This window comes from Nyctibius grandis, chromosome Z (assembly GCF_013368605.1).
Source record: "Nyctibius grandis isolate bNycGra1 chromosome Z, bNycGra1.pri, whole genome shotgun sequence".
Lineage (NCBI taxonomy): Eukaryota > Metazoa > Chordata > Aves > Nyctibiiformes > Nyctibiidae > Nyctibius > Nyctibius grandis.
In genome coordinates, this window is record NC_090695.1 from 88,058,297 (window position 1) to 88,083,802 (window position 25,506).

The window sequence follows — 25,506 nt, forward strand, 5'->3', positions numbered from 1 at the left end:
GGAAAAGCTTACTGGGCAGATACAAAACAAACATCAGCAACATGCTGAATATTAATACCTGAACATCAGGTACTCCGTTAGTACCATTAGACACTTCTGTTAGTTTGGAAACTATACAGACAGTAACAATTCAGAACTTTATATATTTACATGAAGCTAAGTTAGTATGAATAAAAAGTAGCGCAACTGGCTTATTTGTTATTGTTGTTTAAATAACAACTGGGTTTGTCTCGGTGCCTAGACTTTCAAGCAATTTCCACATCTTCCTCCACTGCCAAGGATCCCTCTTTGTCCACAGCTTGCTGAAGAATTCAAAGACCCTCCTCAGAATCCTGAAACTAGAAGTGACTTACATGGAAAATCCAAAAAGGATTGCACTGCCACGGACCCTTACAGAAATGGATCCAAAAAGTGTGCTTCCCTACACATTTGTCACTTGTATCTCCATGAAGATCTCAGTAACAATTCCGCACCCCATTGGAATAGGCAAAATAAGGGCTTTGCCACTTTCAATGGCTTGCTGTTTATCACAGGTTATTGCCCCAAAGAAGTACTACTTTGTCATTCAATGAAAAATATGTGGATGTTACAGACCATTTTGCAATATACAATCTATACAATCTATAACTCCTTAAAAAACTTGTTAGAAGACCCAGACTACCTTAACAAGTGCTCTACTATTGTTCCACTATATTGTTACTTGCAGTGAATTCTGAGTCAAAGCATTAGTTGTACTGCAGACAGTATTAATTTCCTTGTTTCCTACTTGTTACAGTCTGTTATGAACTTTATTCCATTAATTTTGTAAGCTCGTTTCTACCACCTTGAAAATGAAGTCTTGTTTTTAAAACTAATTTACCTCCACATTTCACTTTCTTTCATCTTATTACTTCAGAAAGGATTATTGCACATATAAAAGAAATGAAAAATATAATAAAAGTTTTCAGCTTCATTATTTTCTTTATTTCAGTGGCATTGATGAACCATGATTTTGGGGATCTTAGCTCTCTTTAGGTTGGAAAGGTAGTGGCTCATCTTACTCCTATTTTTAGAAATTATAGGAAGGATTCGTTTTGTTTGTTTAGCTAAATGGCACAAGCTTCCACAATGCTCAAGATAAAACAACACTGCTGTAGTCCCTCCATTATTTTGAAGCCATGAAGAACCATATAAAATGAACGGCTGATGTAGCTGGGGTAATAACGGTTAATGCCTAAGCAGCACAGTTCCTATCACCTACAATGCATTTTTTTTAAAGATATCTCAGAGCAAAGTAGTCTAGAACTTTCTTTTCTCCTGGCCTGGATGGAATACATTAAAAAAACACATATTTTTTTAAAAAAGTATATTGACATAAATATTCTAGATTTGTTTTCCAAGATTGTTTCCTGTACTTCCTTTCAGATGCTGACTTGCCAGGTAAAAAAAAAGTCAACGTAGATTCACAGCTGCTAGTATTTTAATAGTTTGGACTTTTTCCTTTTCTTCACTATTATTAGAAGGCAAAAGTTTTATGGGGTTTGCGAAATTGTTTCTGGGGAATTGGAGGGGTCGTTTTGGATCAATCTGTATAAACCCATTGGTATTGTTATCATCTCAGTGCAAACTTGAAGCTTGGACTGGAGCAGATATAGAAGTCACCGGCCTGTTGCTAACATTATTTTCTCACACGGTCAAGACACTCAGCGTAATCTTCAATACACAGCTGTTTCTGCAAATAATGAGAAAAAAAAAACCTTACAAGTAAACTACTTATCAGAGCATCTGTGGATCTTGCATTACTCAGTAGCTATTCTTTTGACACTCTACACTTAAAATGTTCAGTACACTAATATTTTCTCTGCTTAACCTGGAAGGTCTTCGACAAAGGACAAAAATAACCAGCTTGTGCTTCTAGTACAGGCAGGAAGAATTTAATTTTACCTGTTCACACAAATACTCAACTATTTCTCATCCAACATTGTGTAAATATATCCCAAGCTTAAAGACAAGGTCAGATTGCTAAATGTATCGAGCTTGCTATTACAGTACAAGAATTTGTTTTAACTTTATTTTCATGTACAGTTTCAGAATATATAGAGCATAGAAAATGGTATATTTTAAAGGCATTTCAGGTAGAAAGAATATCCTAAAATGTTTGTCCTGTTAAAACTCTAGTTCAAACTGTTTTGGCATTTGTTTTCTTGGTATGCAGAGCATTCCCATCTGTTCTGTTTTATGTGGCATCATGCATATGCTGCTGTTTGTACACCGTGGTGTGCGTGCTTTTCACTTTTATTAAAGGGACAGATCTTGTACTGTGGAATTAAGCTGTGTGTTCATGTATATATACATCTTTTTTTAAAATATTTGCTCTATAAATGACCCGACCATTATCAAGGCAAGAAACTGAAGAAGCATCTAATCAAGTCAGTGGCATAACAGCTTAACTTACAATTTTACAGGACTGTCTTCTAGCTATAAGATAGTTTTCATCCATATTTGCTTAAGAATTTCCCTTACTATTTCATGTTTGAATAAAACTAGCAAAATGCCTAGCTAACAGCCTATCTACTTTCAACCTTAAACCTGCATCTGCTTATTTAAGACAAATTCTGCTTGCTGGCAAAATTCAGGTTTTGAGTCTGAAATGTATTCAGCAAACTGTAGAAATACTTTTTTAAAAAGTAGGTTAATAATTCTTGAAATTCAGAGCATTCCCACTAAGAGGAAAAAAAACCTGACAAAATACTAGCATCATGCTAGACTGGTGAGAATGCATTTTGCTCAGACTGATTTGAGTTTTTTACTATTATTATTGTTTTTAATGATGTGTTGTCCTGCTTACTCGTCCGATTTCTTAAGGGTCTTGTTGGGCTTTCTTTGCTCCCAAAAGACAAGCAGTACATGCCAAAGCATTTTAGGATGTTCAAGGAACGGAGGTGGAACTATACAACCAATTACTCATGTTGGAGACAGTTCCTATACAGTTATGCTCCTGAACTTCCACTTTTTGAGAAATCAAGGATGAATTATCTGAAGGAATGGGTGAGACCATCAGCTGATGTATAATACAGCAAGTATCAACTTTAGTAGAGCTACACTACTTTGTAATAATGAATTTGTTCTGCATTAAGTGTAAAACCTCATTCAAAACCTATTTACTCTTATTGCCTGTGTACTGGGCCAGCTGTAGTGCATATACTGAAATAAATACATGGTTAGCGCTTTTACAAAGTCAAATCTATATTTAAGCATCGAAGCTGTGACTAACCAGAAAAAGCCACTTCATTCATTCTCCACACTGATCTCCCAACTCCAAAATCACCATCAGCCAAAGCCAGTATTACACTGCTGAGCAGTTAAGCCTGGTATTACAGTACAGATTTATCTCACAAAATTATTGAACAATAACAATCACCAAGCCACTTTATCTTGAGAAACTACCCTGGAATTCATAAGCATAGTAATTGCACTCTGATTTATTTAGTAGGAGTCCTTAGTTCAAGAAAAATCCACAAAGGAATTTAGAATGAATTTTTTAAAGGCCAATTTCCTAATGGGCAGACTTGGGGAATGCTTTTGTAAATGAAATATTAGCCGTGAAATCACTACATAATAAAAGCCCGGTATAATAAACATGTTGAGTTTGGTTGTAAAAACCTCAGTTTGGCATTGCTTGATCACTAATTTGCTTAGAAATTTGCAGATGTAGGCAAGGTAATTCTTTCTTTTTTTCCTTTTCTTCCTTCCAGAAGGACTATGCACAATGCAAAAAAAAAAAGATATAGGACTTGAGTGGGGTATTTCTTACTGCTCAGACTATTCCGGTCCCAAGTTGTGCAGTGAATTTGCTAGTAAATTCTCCCGCCAAAGGCTCTGTGTGCTTAAACTAAATGTGGAAGACAATCAAGAGAATCATTTGCTGGAGTACAAAAAGGAGTTGTTTACTTTTGCAAAGCAAGTGGTTTTAATAAAAGCTTGATGACAGTTACTGCACATTACGGATAGCAGAACAGTAGTGCTCTGCCAGAACAGATGCACCAAGTGCAGCTTTGGGCTTTTATAATTGGTCACTTTTTCACTGTGATCTGGGCCTCATTTTTTACTTTCCCTATATTTATCCCACCCCAAAGGGATATATCTGGTCCAGGAATATAGTTAGCCTATTGCTTACAAATTAATTTGCACGGGCTTTATTTGTAATCTACTAGAGGCCAGGAACAAACTGTTAATGTCTAGTCAAGGGAAAACCATTTATGATGATGAAATATGTAAAAGAAACAACTTGGCTCTGTCCTGCTCAGACCCCTGACCTGTAGGTGCCAGGCATTCCATTAAACCTGCCATTTTTTAAAATTCTGTTTCATATCAAGAACACAGTACATTTTTAGAGAAACAACACCTTTACTACAAAACCATGTAAATGATTATATACAAAATGGTTACTGGAATTTGGTTTTGTACTGTAGTGACAGAAATAACTAGCTGCTGACATTTATTTACGCTTCCTTAATACTAGGTACATAACGCCACTGATGAGAGTAAAGGCAAATGCAATCCAGGCTAAGACGAAGGAATAGCCATATTGGCCTTCAGAAACTTCAATTCTATATGCACTGCTCTTGTGTAGTTCTTCATGCCTATCTGTATAAATGGAAGCTGCAATCATAACACACAGACCTGGAGGAGGAAGAAAATAGTAAAGTTTAGCATTTTAAAATATTATCAATATGCATAACAACTATTCACTGTCTCTCTCCTATCAGCTGCTTCCACCAATGTCTGTTTTTTGCAGCCACTCATTTTCCATCCTCAGACTAAACTGGGAGCATTTCAGGACACGTTTTCAGTTTCTTTGGCATGAATTAAGTTTGAAGTGCTGTTGTGTGTTTATGTCATTTGCAGTGAGCACAAAATGATTTTAAGCATCTGGATAGTTTTAGAGACTAACAAAAAATCAAGGAAATACCTGCCTGTACAATTACAGAGTTACTTAATTTGTTCAAGCAGTTCAGAATCTCAGATTCTTTCCCTTCAAAGTTTAAATGACTTTATTCTGAGCAGTGATGTCATCCATGTTTTAATGGAGCAGTTCACTGTTTAAACAAATACGAAGGATAAGCTAGGACCTCAAGAGCCCTACAGATTTCTCATGGAGCTCATTCTTTTTGAAACCTTTTTCCCCTTCCCTTTCCTACTTTCATGTAAACATCATTAAAGTCACAAGTGTTGAAAAATCACTCACATGACAGGAGCTGGATAATAGAGGTTAACACAAATCTTTCTCCTTGCTTTAGACGGAAGAGTTGAAGAATGAAAACCAGAAATGCCACACAACAGAAAATAGTAGATAGGATCATGGCGGCCTGAACAGCCTGAATGGATTGATATTCTGCAAAGACAAAAGCAGCCTTGATTAACAATACAGTTTCTCTCTTTGCCTACTCCTGCAATGAGTAGTGGGGCAGAGCCACGTTCCGTAAGCAGGAGTTCAGCAGATACAGCAAACCAGTTGTGCATGCATTGCCTGGGGTGGTTCTTCTCTGCTTCCTTGTTATTAATACAGCCAGTGGTTTAAGGACTTTTAAAAGCTTTTCATAAAACTGAATGAAAATACTGAAGAAACTATTTCTCCAACACCACATCCTTTGCTACCATCTATGTACTAAAAGCACGGTGAAATGGCCAGGTGTCCCAGATGGCGTACAAGTGCAGGCCGAAGCCTCTCAGCAGACCTGGAGACAGCTCTATCCGATAAGATGTAACCAGATAGGATATCCACACTCAGCACAGAAGATTCCTTTGATTAAGGTTTTACATCCTGTCAATTACTTCCCTCTAACTAGGAGCTAAAGTAACCATTAAATTTGTAACTACATGTAGCTGCTTTGTGTAACTCTGCTGCAATGATATGGCAAAGCTAAGCCATATAGGTAACCTCCTTACAGCACCTCTCCTCTAGCATAGCTACACTGCAGTTATCTAGTAGGTCCAGAACAGCAGACATACCTGAGCTACTCATAATCGAGCTAGTTCAGGTACCTAATTTCAATGAATGCATAGCAACACAGACATCAAACGCAAATTTCTTAAATTCATGTTAGCTTAGATATGCCTGTGAGTAATGGATCATCTCACTGAGCACAGATATGCTCTAAACCAACCTGATGCTTGGAAAGCAAAGTTACTTTATGGATGCATGGCTCTTCAAATCATCTGCCTCTCTAATATACACAAAGATTAAAAGTATAGAAATAGAGCAAATGTAACATTTGAGAATTTTTTAATTTTTTTTAAAGCAAGATGTTGGGCTGTGCTGTTTATCAAGTCCTCTTTGTTAAAACTTCAGCTTGTGTTCTTTCTTCCTCTTTTTCCCCATCCCTGTACGCAGCCAGTATTTTCAGGTTCTTCGGAAGTTAAAGTTCAATTCTGAGGCAAATTCTATCACTTCAGCCACACTTCCAGATGACTTCACTGGTTTTACCTGATCTAATTTTTTAAGAACCCTTTAGCACTAGTTCATTGTTTGTGTTTACTCTCTTGCACTGGGCTTTCAAGTGCACCTGACAGTTCCCTCTGTTTTCGTCTTACAGAAACTGTTGGAACAGTCTGCTTTTCCAAAATGAAAAGCCAGTTTTAAAGTTTTTAGAAGACCTGACTAGTTAGAGCACGCAGCTTTTTGAACAAATATATTATTGCCCCTGCAAATTTCATGGTGATTTCACCAGATCTCCTGCTAAAGGAACTGAGACAGAGGCATGGAGAGACACTCACCTCTGAATTGATCAGTAAGAGCCGTACAGGTGCTAATATTCGTGGCACACATTCTCCAGACATCTGTAGAAAAATTATCTCCTACCCACCAGGCCTGCAAAATAAAAGTAAAGGGCTCTTACAGGAAAAAAACCAAACCCACAAAACTCAGTTGTCCAAGTGTCTCCTGATCAGATACATCAGCTGGAACAAATTTCTGTTCAGTTTTGATGAACTAACCGTTCAAACTAAATTTGAGATCTAATGGCATTTTGGAATAAAGGGCATATTGTTATTCACATGTCATTTTCATTTTAGACCTGTGTAAAGTAGAAAAGGGAACAGATGGCAATCTTAAACATCCCAAAGCACTAGAGATTTTCCACTCTTCAGGCAGAGATTTTGGATAGTCAGTGATTCTCACTCCTTAAGATACTTAGACAAGATCTGCTTTGTTCATCCAGACCCTGTTTAGAATGCACAACTCTTCAAAGGCACACCATTTTTTAATTCACAGGAAATAGCAGGTTATACATCTATGAAACAGAAGCCCTTTATAATTTTTCTGGTTCCTGACACTGAACTGAATTAATCTCAAATTAACAGTGCTGTGCAGTCAAAGTGAAAGTGCAGTATGTACACTACGGCATCTGACTCAAAGTGGCTAGTGACAAATTAAGATCCTCCTGTGATATTTCTATTTTGATGTTTTAACATTTAATGCAAAAGAGTACTACAGTGACTGAACAGATTTTTACATTAGCCTGGGAAGTGCTGCGAACACCCCACACAAGTGACATTTCCTCAGGAAACCCATTCCCATTCCAATAGCTACCCAGGCCTTTGTTTTTCCTAGAGTTGCAAAAATGCGACTTTTAAATATGACTCCTGGTAGCACCTGCTGCTTAAACAGACATTCCAGAAACCTCACAGCTTACTGTGCAGTTTTGCAAACAATACTGCAATGAAAAATATAATAGGTTATGACAGTAGGCATATGTGTAATAGTAACACTGTGTGTTAAGAAAAAGCATTACTTTCTCAGGATGCCATTCATTTGGATTTTGCAGTCCAAGTTCAATGTATTATTTTTCAGCTGTGAGTACTATATAATCCTTTCAGTTATTTTCAAGACTATAAAAAGCCTCTGAAGATGATAAAATCTAATAGAAGGTGGTTGCACGGTTTAAGTTCATACTTGTTTAAAAGTAGCTAATGACACGAAGCAGAGCACATGGGGTTTTATTTCTATAATAATTTCATTTGTATGTAGCAGATCTGAACTAAGAGTTAAGTTGCTTTGTCCACTGTCCTAGCTTTCTAAATATTCAAAGGAGCAGGTTAAGACAACCTGCTTTAGTGCTCAATTAATGACCTACTTCAACGGAACAAATCAACCAGCTGCCTGAAAGTTTGTACGGTTTTGCAATAAAAAGTTGTGGGTAACACATCATTTCACTGGGAGCATAATCTTGGAACAGACTATGGGATTCAAACGAGCTTCACAGAGTACAATGAAGTATTTTCAGTAGACAGTTTCTTTAATCCTAAAAGCCTGTACATACACTGAACCTCTTAGAGAAAGAAAGACTCCAGTGCACAGTTAGGAGTACCAGTCAGGATAGTGGGCTGGTCTGGAAAGAGGAAAATTCAAATTAAGAGCTAGATGTAAATACTGGAAGGTAAATTATTTCTGGTTGCAAAAATAAGAAGGAAATTTGAAAAGAATGCCATATAAATTATTCTAAAACTTTGTGCTGAAACTGCTTAACTGAATGGAAACAGATAAATTCATGGTGTCTCCTTAATGATTTAATTGGGCATCTTGGACAACCAATTCTGAGGCAAAGCATGCCTTGACTGACATTATCCCCACGCATTAATCATGAGCTATTTGACTTCACGTACTTGACACAAAAGGACAATAGATTTTTTCCCACCTCTTTTCCTCATATCAAATCCCATACCTCCACCCTGCAAGCATGGCAGTATTTGTAAATATAATCCCTGGCCAAGTATCTCATAGGGGAGAAGACGAGAAAGTTAGGTGCTTTCAGTAAGCAAGTTGAAGACAACTAGAGAAGAGTAACTTCATTTTTATGAAGCAAAGAAACACCTGTGTGTTTGAGAGAAAAAGAGAAGAAACGACACTTACATTGTCAATAGTCGAGATGAACAGCAGTGCCGCTGAGGTTATGTGAAACACAATAATGAAAGCCAGAAGAATCAACATCCTTGATCTGTGGAGGCTTTAGTCTGGGATAAATCTGTTAAAAACAAGAGCGCATACAAACAGTCTTTAAAAGCTGTCAACTGATCAACCTGTCATGACGCTATTTCACTGTGGCTGTGAGTAGCCAAGGTCAGCGTGAGTGTATTTCAGAGCGAGGTGCTGTTAGTCAGGAGCATCGTAGGCAGTTTGAGTCCACAGCACGCATTCTTTCTCCAGAGATAAAAGATTTCACTTAATCAGACTTTACATCAGCATAACAGCTTTCTGTTTGTCAGATGTGATACGTAACTAGCATCACTGGCGTTAAAATGAATCACAACTTGAAATGAAGCCAAGAGGTGCATTTTGCAACCTGCCAGGGGGACGGCTGCAGTGAGTAAGCACACAGAGAAGTTTCTTTCTGTGTGCTTCTCCAGCAAGGATATAAAACACTGCTTCATGCTGACTTTTAGAGAAGTACTTCTCAAATTACAGCCTCATTTGCATGTGATGCTAGAACTTCCACTGGCTGTAGTAAAGTCTTGCTTCAACCATGCTTTCAAAGAGGAAGAAACGCAATTTCCAAAGGATGCTGGTAGAATAAAATTAAGTGCATCAAGAACTACCTCCTAGATTTAGTAACAGCTGTGTTGTATCTTAGGTCTCATACAGGTTGTCCTTTGTTCATATAGTTACAAGTTTTATCCATTGATGAATGACTTAAGGCTACCATTTTCTCCAGTATATTGCTCTGACTGGTAGGGTTGAATAAACCCATTAGTCATGTAATAATCCAGTTACTTATGTTATGTTCAGTTACTTCATACTCTCCCTAGCCTACCTATTATCTTCATACCTTATCTAACCCATTTATTACCATTTCATGTCTCAAATGGAAAACAAAATATTCTCATGTACAAAGGAACCACAAACTTTATTTGAACTGGAATCCCCAGGAAATCTGTGAGCACATAAAAAATATGTTAGGGAAAACTAGTTACTAATACACAGAAATGTACAATTGCTTGGTATATCTATTATCTTTCTCTTCTTGTTGTGTAAAAATGCTTGCTATAATATATGCTATATTCTATAAGAGATCTGCAGTCTTGCAGATATTTCTGTTGCATTTGATGTGCACCATTCCGTAGCATTATCTGCATGTTATCACTCATCAGTACATTAATGCATGTTTCTCCACTTCCTTTGCTTTGGACGCATTCTCTTATGTCAAACGATCCCATTCACATAACACAGCAAATACCCAGAAGAAAAGGCAGTTGTGATTTTTTTAAGACTTCCATGATTTTTGTCATGTCTAACCCTCTCTCCCTTACTGCCATTTACTAGAATCATGAACTACATGGAGAATTTAACCAAATAAAAGGACTACTTTGACAGCATTTTTAAAGCAGCTCCACTGGCATTCTCATCAGGCCAAAATACAATTACTCTGCAAAACTTTAACAAAAAGACAACAGACAGCATATAAACACGCTGAATAGAGACTAGAAGTTCCAGACTAATCCTCTACATCTACACTGCAGTATAGCGTTTCACTGCAGTACAGCGTTACAACAAGCACAAAGCCAAACACCATTAAAGTGCTTTTGAGATAACGAAAATTGATCAGATAACGTTATATCCATATCTAGTAGGAATGCTATATGGGAAAGCTAAGTCAAATCCTAAAATAAGGAAAGCAGCTACTAGAGTTTTTATTCCTTCCCATTTTCTCACTGTTAAACTTTGCCTTCTCAGCCACAACAAAGAACAGAAGTGGTAATTTCCTCCAAAGAGCCAATTCTGCTGTATGACTCAAGATCCTCTGAATCTAGTGCGGCTTCTAGAAATGTCATTCATGGCTCTCTATTGAGCCTTTCTTGAATGAAGGGAAGGAAGAAGGAAAAGAAGATATTTTGTGGTTTTGTATAATGCCACATCAAAATATTTTCATTGCAAAATGTACCAGTCTTCATACAGCACTCTCTTGTCTTGTGGTTAGGTTTTTTTCTGAGTTTCATTTGTTGCAGAGATGGTTTCTAAGCAGACAATAATACAACAGTCATCTGCCATATAAGGAAAGAGAATCAAATTGTACTCAGTATTATTTTAAGAATAACAATACGATTTCGTCTTATTACATGAAGCATCATAAAGTAAGAGACAGAAAAATGTCACCTAATTAAAACCAATCTTGCAAGATCAAGACTTGCCAGCACAGAAAAATCCACTTAATCTGCAATCAAGTGAATGTTTTCAGTTTACTGCTTTCAGCCATAAACAGAAGTGTTTCAAACAGGATGGATAAATATGTATGGGTGATGAGGAGAAGACATTTTATGTTTTACCCAAATAAAGCCAAGATTGAATAAAAGAGCTTTTTGTTTTGTCTTTACAAAAAAATAAAGGAGAGTAAGAATAGTTCAATGTTTCTGTTCCGAAGAACTTCGTAACAGCCATTTTTAGATCCTTCCTCCTGACTTGCTGGCAATGCTCCTTTCATGAGCTGCTACTACTCCTGTGCACACAGTGCTACAACAATTGTACACAGATAGGGGAATTAAATACGCTGGGAGAAAGGAAGAAGACAGACCAATTCCAAGTAATTTAATACCAGGAAAAGACAACAACTTGTTACCCAATCTGTCATGCCTGAGCAGGGATCCCAGAAGTGCACCGAAAGATCTCTGGACTTCAATCACTCCTAGCAACTTTCTCTTCCCACAGAGACCAAGAAAGGGTTTCTCTGGTTCATCACAGCCTGCACAAGGCGTAAGGAAGGGAGGAGAGTCTTCCAGCTAAACTCGATGTAATCTGTGCACAGGAAGGAAGGAGCAGCTCCCTTCTACGATGCAGCCAGCACAGATGCAGAAGCTCCTACAGTATCTGCATCCCTCTCAAGGCAGAAATTCTGTACTTCATCTCTCAGGGGGGACTATCAGTAACCAGTTCTCCTCCACTCCAGGCAATGCTGGAGTTTAAAGGTTTATTTTGGAGACTCAAGATCCTTCCACCCCCTCAGCAAGAAGCTCTTCCTTCCCTGACCCGCTGAGGACAGCCTGCCTGGGTAATCTCTCCTAGCAGCAGGCAGCTCCTTTCCTCTCTCTATGAGCAAGGGAAGGACACAGTTATGTTTTCACATGGAGAATTTCTGAGAACACTGTTTGCATTAACATTCAGGATTCTTACTGTAATAATTTGTTACTAACCAAACACTTTGGTAACATCTATTCTGCATGCTAGCTGTAGTCCTCTTTGTTTCGTATTCACTATTAACTGTTTCTCAAGGGCTCTCTGCAGGTTCACAGTTGTTCCTGGTTCTTTTAGCAGCAGCTGAAACCCTGGCCGAAGCTTGCCAAACCAACAGCATGCCACCTGGCAGTGGCTTTTGCCTCACTCTTTCAAAATGGAGGGTACCTGCAAGAACAAATAAGCTAGCACTACTGTTTAACCTGACTGAACTAATTCTGCTCCACAGTACAACCAGATTAAAATCCTTTAATACCTTACATTTAATTTATGCAGCCACAAGAAAATATTGCTTCAAAGGGGTTGTTAATAAGAACAGAAAATGCATTTTTAAATCACATAAATTTGTGACTCTAGTACTTTATACTACTGCACTGAACAAGAACCTGCAAACAACTATATTAAGATGCATAAAAATGATCAGACTCTTCAAGTAAAACTTTGGCATCAATGTGTGATGTGATAGGGGATTCTGTTGTATTTTTTTCTCTTGCTGTTTTGCAGCTTTGGAAGCACTGCCCTAATATCAGTACTTATACATGCTGCTATGAAAAGGCTTCTTGCTCTTACAGGTGTCTTGCTCTTAAATGAACCATTGCTCAACTCTTCTGTTTTAGTCGCTTGATTATAGGTAAGAATATTTGTATTGATCAAAAAAAGCTTCCTGGGCTGAGTAATTTGTTACCTTCTATCATTTGAAGTAATATGCACTATGCTCTCAAGTTAAGGTGTTTATGATTTTTAAGTACACTGCCTTTAGGTATGTATGAAGACTGAGATGATGCAACAGATATTGTTCATCATTCCCCAAAGTGCTTTGAATTCTTTTAATAGTTTTTACACACACACACACACACACACATATAAGAAAAGCTTTTTAGACACACTAGAGTTGCCTTTTAATGGAGATGATGGAGCCACTCTTCTCAGAAGTACATGATGAAAAGACTAGAGGCAACAGTCACAAGTTACAACAAGGAATATTCCAATTGTGAAAAATGTATTAATTATATTCAATGAGCATGATTAAGCACTGGAATAGGGCCCAAGAGGCTGTGGGATCTCCATTCTTAGACATCTTCGTAACTTGACTGAAGCAAGGCCCAGAGCATCCTGAACTAACTCCCTGCTTGTAGCAGGAGTCTGGACTACAGACCTCCAGAGGCCCCCTCCAGCTCTGCTCTCCTGTCAATCTGTAGCTATTTCAGGAACCTCCCTGTACTAATCTCCAGCAAAGCTCTGACAAAACAGAACATAAAATTTGACTTAGCTCATTACATGTGACATTAAAAACAGATTTTGGAGTTATAGTAAGAATGACATTGCATATCAACATGAATTCTCCAATTGCAAGCCTCACCATTTAATACCACTTGACAAAGTATGTTGTAAGGCAGAAATGTACCGGTACAGCTGAGTTAGAAGTGGAGACTCCCACTGAATCCAGAAAGAGTAAGTTATGAGAATCCTACTGAACACATCCAGATTTGCTGTGGTAGTAAGGTTTCCCACAAATGCTGTCAAGTTGCAGGACACTTACACAAAACACACTGAAAACAGAAGGCCAGTTTTATTAACAACAAAGATTTTTTCAATTAGTGCAGAAGGACTGTTTCTGGGTAATACTCCAGTGCTACCTTATTTTGCACAGGGAGAATAAATGCAGCAGTTACACTTATCTTTAATCTTTTCAGTAATACAGACTATTGGAAGCAGTAATTTGCACTTTCGTTATGAGAGCCTGATATGCTTTACAAGAGGTGGCTAAGAAGGGCCTCTGCTATAATCTTCTAGACATGCAGAGGCAAGTACCTTTTTACAAGATAAAACAGTACGACAATCACAGAACTGCACAGTAAAAAAAAAAAAGTATTCAGTCCAGGGGTTCCCAACATTTCTGTATTGTAGTAAGCAAACACGTTATGAAACTGGATTGCCTCCCTATGTCAAACTCCACACACCCCCTGCAAAAAAAGCCTCAGTTTAAGATAAAATTTATCTTTAACGTCCAGCAGTACAAAGAAACATGCCTATTTGAATTTTTTCTGCTGTTTAGGACAGCAAGCAAGCAAAAAGGAAAACTCTGTCTTTGACAGTTGTTAGCAGAAGGTTTATCACTACTTTCCAGTCCAGATGTCATCTCCACAACCCATGATTTCATTGCTTCCCAAGCAGTTAAATTCTGCTGCCAGGCGATTTCTCATGTTTGTGCATACTTGATTTTTGCAACCGGAGAAACAGGCACACAGTACAGTATGTTTATCCTCTGCTCATTTGCATTGAAAAGGCTAAAGCTTACCCTACACACTGTCTGCTGCCCTCACTTCCTACAATAGTCAGTTTTTGTATCATCATCTTCATCTGAGTCCATGCATGAAGAAAATCTCAACACAGACAATCCTGCTCTATACTCCTACAAACACGGTGAAAACACCGCGGAATGGCTCCTGCTCTGTACAGACCAAGGCTGGAGGTGTGCAGACTGCTCGTCGCCCACATTTAGTGCACTGAAAAGACACACCCAAAAGAAGGTGTAGGGGATCCTGCTGAACAAGTTACCATACCTGCAGCTTTCTGCACTGAGATTTTTCATTGCAACTAGAACAGCAGGTCTTTGGGCCATCAATAAGGATTCGATTCAGCTGAACTTTCTTGAGGTCACTGGTGTAAAACTGAATCAAAGCAAGCCTTCTTAATTATCAATTCTTCTGCCTCTCGGTGCTATAATTAAGTCTGCAAATGTGAAATTAGAAGAAAAAGCTTGTATACTGGTGGCATGAGAAGTCTGACATCTTGTGATGCATCATAAGATGTTTGGATTTACATTATAATTGCTTAGTTTTGCTCAGTGTTTTTGTGCCACATCTCATGGTGTCTCATGACAGAGAACTCAGGAGTTGGCTCATGTTTTGCCTGTACCATTGTCTCTAAACTTGCATAAGATTCCCTGGTTTATAAGGAATAGAGTGATACCGTTAATTTTTTTCTTTTTTTTCCTTTTTTTCTTTTACTAAATATGAAGGGTTCTGTTTTTCTTGTGTGATTCTCAGAACTGGAATCAAAAGTGAAGTAAGTTCAGGCAGCAGAGTTCCTCCCAAACTAGCAAAAGCTTTGAGGATTTCATCAATCCTCTAATGCCTAAATATAAAAAAACCATAAAGGACAAGAAAATCAGGAAATTCAACACCGAGGGAATAATTATACCAGTTGAAACAACTTACTCCGATTTCATTATTCCTTCTGTCTGAGTTAATTTAACAGTTTGGAACACCAACATTACAAGGCATAATTTACTGAGTGATATTCCTTAAAACGAGGCAGATACTATCCAAACTCTTATACTTTCTTTCTACACTTTATCCTTTCAGTGTTCTCCGAGGTGACTATTGCTGTGACCCTATCCACAGTCTGTGGTACCTGTACATTAATCCATCATTCGAGTGATTTCCATTGATCACCTGTCTGTCAGTTTTTGTTGCTGCAGGGTTACCCTGGCCGCATGCCCGAGTGCCAGGCTGGCCTGACACCTGTGACCAGCGCAGCAGCCCGTCCTCACTGTCCTCAGTGTTTCTGCGCAGCCCTGTGTGTTGCTGTGCACATACCCCAGCTGTGACACATTTGTCAGCTACAGAAGAATCCTTCTATCATGCAGGGAGAAGTCTGGAATGGATAAGCACATCCTTGTACCTTCCTTTCTTTCTTATTTTTCCCTGGGTCATCAGCGCATATTGGAAAAGAAAATACAACTAAAGCAATCTAGTTCTTTTTTAGATGATGACTGGGAAGCCTTGCTTTAAGGAACCAGCCTTTAAACATTTCATAGGACAGGAGTGCTAATCTTGAAGCTAGCATTGCATGTAGATTTATAATCTGCATGCAGAGGTTTTGCTGCCAGTAATCCCTGAAAAATGTATTGATAGTTCTCTGGTGCATAAAGCAAGCTGCTACTGTTAGAGCTCACAGCTGTACAAACTACACAGAAACTGAGTTTTCCCTTTTCTTAAAGTCTTATTTATAAGTATAATTCAGCAATTAAAAATATAGGTCTACTGACAGATGTGGAAGTCTCCGTATTTGTGCTCACATATTCTCTGTTTTCAGAGAATCAAATATACTGTAGAACTGGACCCTAGCTGACCTATTCTTCATGTTCAGGTGTAGACTCAAATCCTTACCTGTTTTCATGCTCAGGTATTACAGAGCTAACAGTCAACACAGAAACAGTATGTCCTCTTTCAACCATTTTTTTCCTAGTATGAAGCTAAGCATGAAAAACAATGTACACTCTTCAAGAAATAAAATTTCAGTCCCCTGCTTGATGCTGGACTTGGACTCGAGAGGGCTAAACGTTCTGTCAGCCCCCAGATGGCACAGACACCATCAGGTCTTTTTGCTTACAAGCAGTCGGTTAATTGAGGACACATTCAAGCCTGTAGCTCTTTGTGATACCTATTTTATGTGGAAGGAAGAGAGCTTCTCACTTACACTTCAGCTACTTTTCAAAGTCCTTCATCACAAAGCAAGGAAATCAGAAGGAAATGAAACAATGTTCCCTGCATACAAGCACTGTATGTAGGCAAAAAAAAATCAATACAGCAAAAATTAACTCACAGTATTTTTTAGAGCTCTATTTGAATTACAACATTTATGCTTTTTTAACTCAATTGCAGACAATGAAAGAATGATCACTCTGACAGATCTAGATGTGTTGGTGCCCTTGCAGCAGGCTGTGTTAAAACCCAGCAAACTCCAGCCCAATTAAAGCAGTTCACTTGATGTATTTTGATAGTGAAATACAGGGGCTCAGAGAAAAAACAGCAAGATATGGTATGACCTAGTTTTTATCCAGCTTCTTTCAGAAAATCTTACCTTGCAACAAAAGCCCTGAGGTCTGCTTTTTGTGTGCACCAAGGTTAATATAAATGTGCATCTATAGCTTAATAAAGCCTTTTGTTACTATGGCGGTTGGGTGTTTGTCCATCCTATTGGTACCGTGTGGGACTGCCTGAACAACAGTAAACTTACAGTGAATAAGCTCTTGTTCTTGGCCTACCTACCACCTGTGAGGGGCTACTGAAGCACCCTTTCAGCTCTTTCTGAATCTATTTCATAAAAACTAAATCTCAGCTCCTCCTCAGAAACCCCACCTAATTACCAAAAGTAGAACAGACAGTTAGGCCTGGCAGGTCTTCCCTGGACTTCCTCTGTTCCTTCTCAACCTGACTTCCTCATTAGATCTATGCTATTAAACAGAACTCCAAAGTTGGGGAAATTATAACCCATAAGTTTCCAAACAAAAACAAGAAAAAAATTGCAGCAAAAATGCAAAGTGCTCACTTTGAGTACTGAGACCCAAAGAAGCTGATGTTTCTAATTTCTTAGGAATGCTTTTAATAAAGTTTTGACCTAGGGACGCCAGCATTGCTGCCACTTCTGTAACTCTGTCAGTCATTTATTTGCAAACAAGTTCAGACTGGGTTTAGACTTGCCCTACCCCTCCTTTCACTATGGCCCTACTGTGTGCACAGCAGAGGGAAGTCACTCTGCCATGAAGCACCTTTGTGGGCAAACTCAGCAAAAGAGAACAGGCAGGACCTATGGGAAAACACCAACACAATGCCCTGTTGCAGGGTGGGGAAGTGGCACTTTACAGGGAAAACGAGCCTTGTGATGTCTTACCTGAAAATCCTAAAAAATAGCCTCAAACTTAAAAAATACTCCAGCAAAATCTGGAAGAGAAGTGTAACAGCCACTATATGCTGAGAAGGCAGTTTAGCAGGTACAGAAGCCAGCTACCTACACTGACAGACCCTTGACTACAGGCATATTTGAACAAGTCTTTAAGCCTTCATCTTTTCAAAACTGCTCTTTAGAGGTTTTTGCATGTTCAGCAGAAAGACAATGTTTGTTCTCCTCTAGCAGCACAAACCAGGAGCTTCCTCAGAAGTAAATCTTTTATATATCCTTCTTTTTCCCTAAAGCACTTTTTCTTGTAACTGCACTTTTACACTAGATAAACATAATCTCACATTTAACCTGTTCTATGCCTGCTTCTAAATCCCAATACAACCCATAGTGGTGCAAGGTAGGCTGCCTCATTACTAAAATAACATCTGAAATGGTTACCATTCATCTCTAATTCCCATCATAGTCATTGTTTGTGCTCTCCACCACCTGCTCATCCACCTTCAGTTTATGCTGATAGTCACATGCCTTTGCAAAAATGCTAACAAAAAAGGGTCTTTAATGAAAGATACCCCATGGAAGCAATCTATTCAAGAGATTAGTTCTCAAAGGGCACATACTGTTTGAGAAGATCCAGCGGGAATTTGAAAGAAGGAGCTGCTTGTATACTGTAGCTTCTGGTTTCTTACAAAACATGAATGTATTCTCTCAGCTTTCACAGTAGCATCTGCAAAACATGTTACAAAATGTTTGCAACTTGAAGCATGTATGGGTAGAGCTTAATTGTACACTTAGAAATTGAAAAAAAGCACACATCATTTCAGGCGTTCAATCCACCCTCTCTGTCGAGCCAGTTTGCTTTAAGTTGTGCACCAGAAACCACTTCAGTATAAAGAAAGTTGTGGTATACATTAAAACCTTCTTAACAATCAAGCTGGTCTAGAAGTACTAAAAACTTGTTTTCCTAAGGTAAACAAGACAAGAACTTCTCATTCTGACTTGTTCATTCTCAAAGATGAAGACAGACTGGGGATATACTTGCTTGCAGGTCAAGGCAAACACATGGAAGGAAGAACTGTTTAACCTAAAGATGAAAATAAATGGCTATAAATCAGGTGTGAGCACATTTAGTATGGAAATTACAACTCTTAGAGCTGTCAGCTTCTGGAACAAGCTTACAACCACCACAGCAGGGGAAAAAAAAAGACCTGCCTCCACAAAAAGAGATTATGTGATCCAGTGATTGTGCTAGTAGGGGAGTAGACCTGGTGACCCGAGAGGTCCCTCCAGTTCTGCACTCCTGTGAAGGTTATCCCAGCCATCTCTTTGAGATCTCCATATGTTTTGCAACGTGCTTTTGCATGATACCTATGCCCTTGGCACTCTGCTGAATTCTCTCCTGTCTTTCAAGGACTTCAGGTAATGCTGAGAGCAAAGCTCTGTTGATCTGTACAGTGGAGCAATACAAGCGGTGATCATGGGACTGATGACACACAATCAGCTTTAAGGAAGGATTCATTTCTCAGGTGGTAAAGCTACAAAGAGCGAGCAAGGCCTGTCCCCCTTTTCTGAAGGCGACCTAAGGGCCACTGTTGCCTCCCAACACTCAGGAGCAGTGGTCAGGAACCGCAAGCTCGCTGCAGCCTCCTGGCACAGCTCTGCCTCCAGCTAGGGGAGTCAGACTGCTGTTTCATGGAGCTGGGACAATGACACGGGGGTGTATCAATAAGCTATTCAAGCTATGAGAAACCTCCTGGGAACCTGCTTCTGAAGCAAATAACTGAACTGAGGTGTGGCCTGGCCTCACCCCTGCTCAATCACTGTGTGGCCACGTTTTGGTGTCGAGGTTGTTCCCGTTCAATACCTCATCGGGGCAGGGAGGGACAGACCAAGAATAATACCAGACCTTTTCATCAGGTTGACAGATTAAATGTGTCCTCAGTCTGATCCAACGAAAAGCAATAAAAAGGCACACCTGCAGCATTAACTCTAGACATTAATATAGTTCTGAGAGCAAATCTCAGACCCTGAGCTCTACTGACTACAGACTGCTGCTTATACAGAGATTATTCCAGATACAACAGAACGGCTTGAGTGATTTATGTTGTTCCACCTAATTAACCAACAAACAAAGGCAGAAAAGGTCTGTCTTTCCAGATTGAAAGCAATGCATTTAATTCAGTAGAAATGAAAGCTGATACTGTTTTAACTTTGGCAGATGCTCTATGGAAATTGCTAGCAATTAAATGTGTTACATTCACTGTTGTAAAATTTTCAAACTGCTTGTTTTGATTTGGCTTTTACTAGCTCTGTATTGGCAAATTTTGGTTTTAGTTATTTCAGAGTTTAGACATCATCTATCAATCAGGAGTGTGAAAATACATCTCTACTGACAGTACAACAGTTGGCTAGAAAATAAAAAGTGCAAACTCTTCCACAAGTACTACTATTTTGTTTCACAGCAATACTGTAGCGTATGATTGGATTTAATACTCAGCCTACCTTCAGAATGTCATTTTTACATTCTAAATCGTAAGCAATTAAAGTAAAACTTAAAGGTTGCCATGTGAACTTTACCAGTTCGGGTAGAAGGATTTCTAACACTTGTTTCCATTGCACAGTTGAGCACCTTGGTTGCACTGTTCTTCTACGCTCTGGCTGCTCCACGGAAAACAGAGCCCAGTCACCTCCTGCTACTACCTGCGTCGACTTTGCTCTACCCTATGGCTCCACCTCAACCAGGCTGGCTGCCCGTATAGTGCTTGGGTCACTGCAGAGCCACATCTCTTCGTACTAGCCACAGTGCCAGGTAAAGGCCCCGTCAAGCACACTGACAGGTGATAAACGGGCAGGCTCAGCCCGCTCTCTTCAGCGCTACATTAGACTCTTCGTGCACTCCCTAGACTGCCATTTGTTTCTGCATTTGAATTAAGCGGCTGGTTTGTTCCTTCTGTGGATTGAGAACCATCAGCCTTACAGTCCAGATGAGTCTGCAGACTGACTGCAGAGACCACCATCAGCACATTCATCTCAACACGGATATCTGGGGACTCTGGAAGGTCACGTTCTGCCTGGAAGAAGGCCATAATTTTGATGTATTTCAGGACACTTAACACCTGCATTAAACACTTGAGGGAGTGTTCATACTGCCCACCTTGGCTGTCTGCGGCTCATGCAATTTCAAACACAGCGTAGTGTTTAAGAATCAGTGAAGTAAACCATAAATATATATCCTATAGCCACCTCTAAGGGGTGTTTGAGTCAGTCCACTTTCTGCCCCACCTACAGACTCCTGTGAACATCTCTACACAGCCAGAGGGTTGTATTTTAAGGTCACACCCAAATTATGAGGCTTCACCTGGCATGCACATACCGTCATTAAACCTGCCCATGAAACTTCATAGGCAAAATAAAAAGGCATAATTACATTTTCCCCATTCAGTGAAGAAATAATATTTTGATATAATAATTTGATGGATGAATTCAGGCCATCAGGCTTTCTCTTGAATCCCACCCAGCAAGATCTATTTTCTAAAAATTAAGATGCTTATCTTCCTGATGAAGTCATGAGCATCACCTGACATACTGAGATGTGTTTTACAAAATTATCTTCTCTCTAAAATAGTAAAGCTTTCAACAAAAATAGCGAAGACTGAGGCCCCCACTGCAAAGATCACTGGTTTGCTTTGAGCATCCAAAAAACAAACAAACCCTAACAAACACTGAACAGCTCCATGAATGGAATTCCTTAGTGCTGTGCTTGTTTCCCCTGCTTTCCCTCTGAGACCAATCTGATTTCAATAAAAGCTGTGCATTCCTTTCTACTTTCAAATTTGGCTGTGCTGAAGTATCGCATGGATATATATAAAAAGTGTTTAGTACACTTCAGAGTAAATCTCTTTCTTATTAGTTCCTGTGTAACACAGTGCCTCATTCTGCTGGGTCATCTTCCAACAGGAACAGGGCCGTACAACCTGAAAAGTACATCTTCTGCTGGCTAGCAATATAAAAGATCTTCTCCCCAGAGACCTACTTATCTCTTTAATCAAACATATTCTTGTACTGATTTATGTGGTGGTGTCATGTCTTACATGATGCTCAAGACTCAAATAGAACATGAAGTGTAAGTGGAAAACCAAAACATACACAAACTGCTGAGGTGAAAAGGGAAGAGTCTCCTTGTGCTGCCATCCATCTCATTTTCAAACGGGCAGGGAAACAGCATTATGAAAGAAGATAGACTACAACTAATACACTTAGCAAAAGTGGAGGAAGGTCTCGCTCCTCTAAATATCCAAACGGGACTCATCAGTACAACATTCTTCTCACCATTGTAGGAACATCAAACCCAAGATGGGAAACAATCTTGAGACAAACAAGACAACAAAAGAAAAGGCATGAAAATGGAAATAAGAGAAAGATACAAGGCAACCATGAAGCGAGAGATGCTAATAAATCAAGGCGTGAAGAGCGCATTAACTGAAAGCAGGTATAAGACGAAGGTAGGGATGTTAATTTCTTTTAAGCAGTGTTGGCCAGAAACAATAACTACGTCATCTAAGAATTGAGTCAGAACCCTTGTCTAAGAGAATGACGTTGCAGCAGCCTTCACTCCTGACCTGCTCAGTCTGTTGAACAACCTTCTTTATTAACAAGGTTTTAAATCTTGTTAATACAAGAATAGAACACACTGTTCTTCCTCACTGGCAGATCCACAGCATAATCAACGCTGTTTGGGTGCTTATGATAGAAGTCTTTCCAGAAACCACAAATAAAGAATACACCACCAGTAGCATCTTGTCTACTGACAGTATGTTGGTTTTATTTTACATGATATTAACAGACCGTTTTCCTTCCCAAATGAGCACAGTAACAAGAAACTGATCACCTGCTAAGAGTTTTCATGGTATTACTGCAATTCCACCTTGAGTTAATGTTGATGGCTATCAGCAGAGTAATTCCCAGTTTCCTGGCTGGGCAGACAGCTGACCTGTAACATCCATGTCAGCCATGCAGCTGACATGATAAAATCTGTACACATCTTTATTCAGCATGGAGGATGAATCTTCCCCCAGGTATCCCAACAGTCCATTCTCCAACTTTATTCTACAAGTTCACAAAGGGATGCAGAGGATAGCAAGAGTTCTTTCTTTCAATGTCTTTGCAGCAAAGGTCAAGTCCTTACATCTTACAGTGAATAAACTCACATCAGCTTCTGGTGAACATGTTTTCCATATACCTTTGTTTCCACTCCCACTTTGATTTTACCAGCTGTGGTAAGCACCTATATCCCAGCTGCATTCCTTAGCATGGCATTTAATTTGCCACATACTCTCTTACTAAAAAGTAGCTGGATTCTGCAGTAAACTGCAATTCACATTTCTCCCCTCACTAAAACTCATGCCCAGCACTCCCCCACCATTTGTGTGGGTTCCTGCCTATCCACCTCTGCAGCCACCTGCCATCTCAGTCCTGGCAGTCCAGCCTCACAGCTCTTTTCCTGAACTACGCTACCCTGCCTGGACAGCAAAGCCTTCAAAATCCACACCAGAGAGCAGGTCTGGATGGAAGAGTCATTACTGACTATTTTATTTGACAGAAAAAACATCTGCTCAGGCAGGCAAGAAGGCTTATTTTACATAGTTAACATACCAGAACTGTACGTACGGAGTCTGAAAGTAAGTGAAGAGAGTGTGCTACTTTTTCTTTTTTTGATGGAGATCAGCCAACCATAGCTGTTTACTTCCAAAGTTCCTAAAGAAGAAAACCTAATGTGTATTTTACAGCTATTCAGTGGGTTTCTTCCCAGCACTGTACCAAGTCAGAAGATACTTCTAGGATGCTCAGCTGCAATAATTACTGCTCATTTATATATTATTCACAGGTGTTGGGGGAAAAAAAAAAGACCTTCCTGCACCTTGTGAATTAAATATTTCTGCCAAGAAATTAACAGAGAGGCTGAACTGCAGGTTTCTTGGTGGCAGCATTCTCTGAGTAGGAGCAAGCCTTGGGTATGTCTGCTGGGGAAAGGACAGCGGTGTACCATTCTTTCAAGAGATGTCCAAACAAGGAGCTGAGCTCTAAAATTCAATGGTCAATATTACAAGCAACCCCTGTTACTGAAAGCTGCCTGTCCGGTATCTGGCACATGACCTCCCGGGTGTAAGTTGGACATTACAGACAGAAAAGAACCACCAGTAAGACAGACTGGCTTGTTAAAACCGCAGTTTGACTCGAGTGGAAAAACGTTTAACGCTGGGAAAACCCGAACCGAACCGAACCGAACCTGCCCCGAGCCCCACGGCAGTGTGTGCTCCTGCCGCCAGGGGGCGCCGCTGCCGGAGCCAGCGCGCGGCAGCGCGGGACACGGCGGCTCGCGCCGAGGCCAGCGGCCGGCCGGGCTGTCCCGGGCGGGCAGCGCGGCGCTGCGGCCGGCCCAGCCTCCGGGCACCGCCGTGGGCCCGCCTCTGCCGCTCCCCCGATGCCGAGCGGACCGCCCGGGGCCGGGGCCGGCCTTCCCCGGCCGGCGTTAGAGCGAGCCCGCCAGCCCCGAGAGACGGCTCGGCACAGCGGCCGCCGACGTGCCGAAATAAAATTTGTTTTGTAGTAAACAAACCCCTGGATTTTTATTTTTCCCCCTTTTTTCGCAGTTTGTTCCTCCCCTCGCTGGCAAAGCCCCCCCCCCCCCCCCCACCTTGCCCCCGCGGCGGTCCCGGCCCGGCCCCCGCCCCGCTCAGCCCCGCGCCCCCCGCCCGGCCGAGGCTACTCACGGGCGCGGGGCGGGCGCGGAGCACTCCGCGCGGGCTGCGACCGTCTGGCGGCGGCTGCCTCCCGCCCGCCCTCCTGCAGGAATGATGTCAGAAGCGAACTGGGTGTGGAAAGAAAATAATTTTCAAAAGTGCCCCTCCGCCGCCTGCGAAGGCAGAGGGGGGTGTGTGTGTGAGTGCGTGTGTGAGAGCGGGGAGGGAGGGATGGGGCGAGCACGGGAGCAACTTTTCCCCGCCCGTTTCCACTCCGCGCCGGGCGGGCATCCAGCCGGGCCGCCGCCCGGCCCTGCCCGGGAGCGCTCGGCCCGCCGGCCCCTGCGGCCAGGGCTGGTCCCGTGAGCGCTGCCCCGGCGGCGCCCCTGGGTCGCGGCGCCTGGGCAGGGCGGGCTGAGCCCCGGCCGCACGGGATGCCACCAGGCGGGCGCTGGTCCCGCTCCCCGGGCTGCCCCCGCCCTCCGGCTCAGCGGCTGAGGGGGGAGCGGGCCGGGCGCTGGCTCTGCCAGAGGAGCGACCGCTCCGCGCCTGGCAGCGGAGTGCGTGGGGCGGCGGGGGCTCGTCGCTCCTCAGCACACCCCTCCCGGGGAGCCGCGCACGGCGAGGCTCGGCGGTACCCCGCCAGCCGCCTGCCAGCCTCCTGTCACCGAGGGCGAGGGAAGGGGCTGGAATGAGGGTGCCTGCCCGGCGGCAGGGCGAGGGCTTTCCCCGGGGAGGACATGGGGGAGGCCTAGGGCGGAGCCCCCACAGGAGCGGTCTGTAGGAAAGGGAGCCCCAGCCCCCAGCACGGCCGAGGACGCTGTCCCCAGCCCAGCGGCCGAGCCCCGCGGGGCCCCTGTCCCGGCACCGCCGGCCCGGAGA

At 41.3% G+C, this 25,506-nt stretch overlaps 1 protein-coding gene across 2 annotated transcripts; it reads right to left on the bottom strand.

Moving 5' to 3' along the window:
- Positions 1 to 975: 975 nt before the first annotated feature.
- On the bottom strand, positions 976 to 24,908 carry EMP2 (epithelial membrane protein 2). Of its 2 annotated transcripts, XM_068423755.1 has the most exons (6): positions 24,655 to 24,908; positions 18,505 to 18,611; positions 8,891 to 9,002; positions 6,757 to 6,850; positions 5,228 to 5,374; positions 976 to 4,662 (listed from the first exon to the last, which is right to left on the bottom strand). In XM_068423755.1, exons 3-6 carry the CDS (start codon positions 8,966 to 8,968, stop codon positions 4,478 to 4,480), a joined length of 504 nt encoding a protein of 167 aa, XP_068279856.1. In that variant the 5' UTR covers positions 8,969 to 9,002; positions 18,505 to 18,611; positions 24,655 to 24,908; the 3' UTR covers positions 976 to 4,477. The 2 variants fall into 2 exon arrangements, with proteins under 2 accessions (XP_068279856.1, XP_068279855.1); XM_068423754.1 differs by lacking the exon at positions 18,505 to 18,611 and having other exon boundaries at positions 24,655 to 24,907.
- Between the last annotated feature and the right edge of the window lie 598 nt (positions 24,909 to 25,506).

What these genes read in the sequence shown, in the direction of transcription:
- EMP2 (XM_068423755.1), bottom strand. Translation starts at nt 8,968, where the DNA reads ATGTTGATTCTTCTGGCTTTCATTATTGTGTTTCACATAACCTCAGCG. An exon ending in TCATCTCGACTATTGACAAT is followed by an intron (nt 6,851 to 8,890) that starts GTAAGTGTCGTT and finishes TTTATTTTGCAG; the next exon opens with GCCTGGTGGGTAGGAGATAA. An exon ending in TATTATCCAGCTCCTGTCAT is followed by an intron (nt 4,663 to 5,227) that starts GTGAGTGATTTT and finishes TTCCTCCTCCAG; the next exon opens with GTCTGTGTGTTATGATTGCA.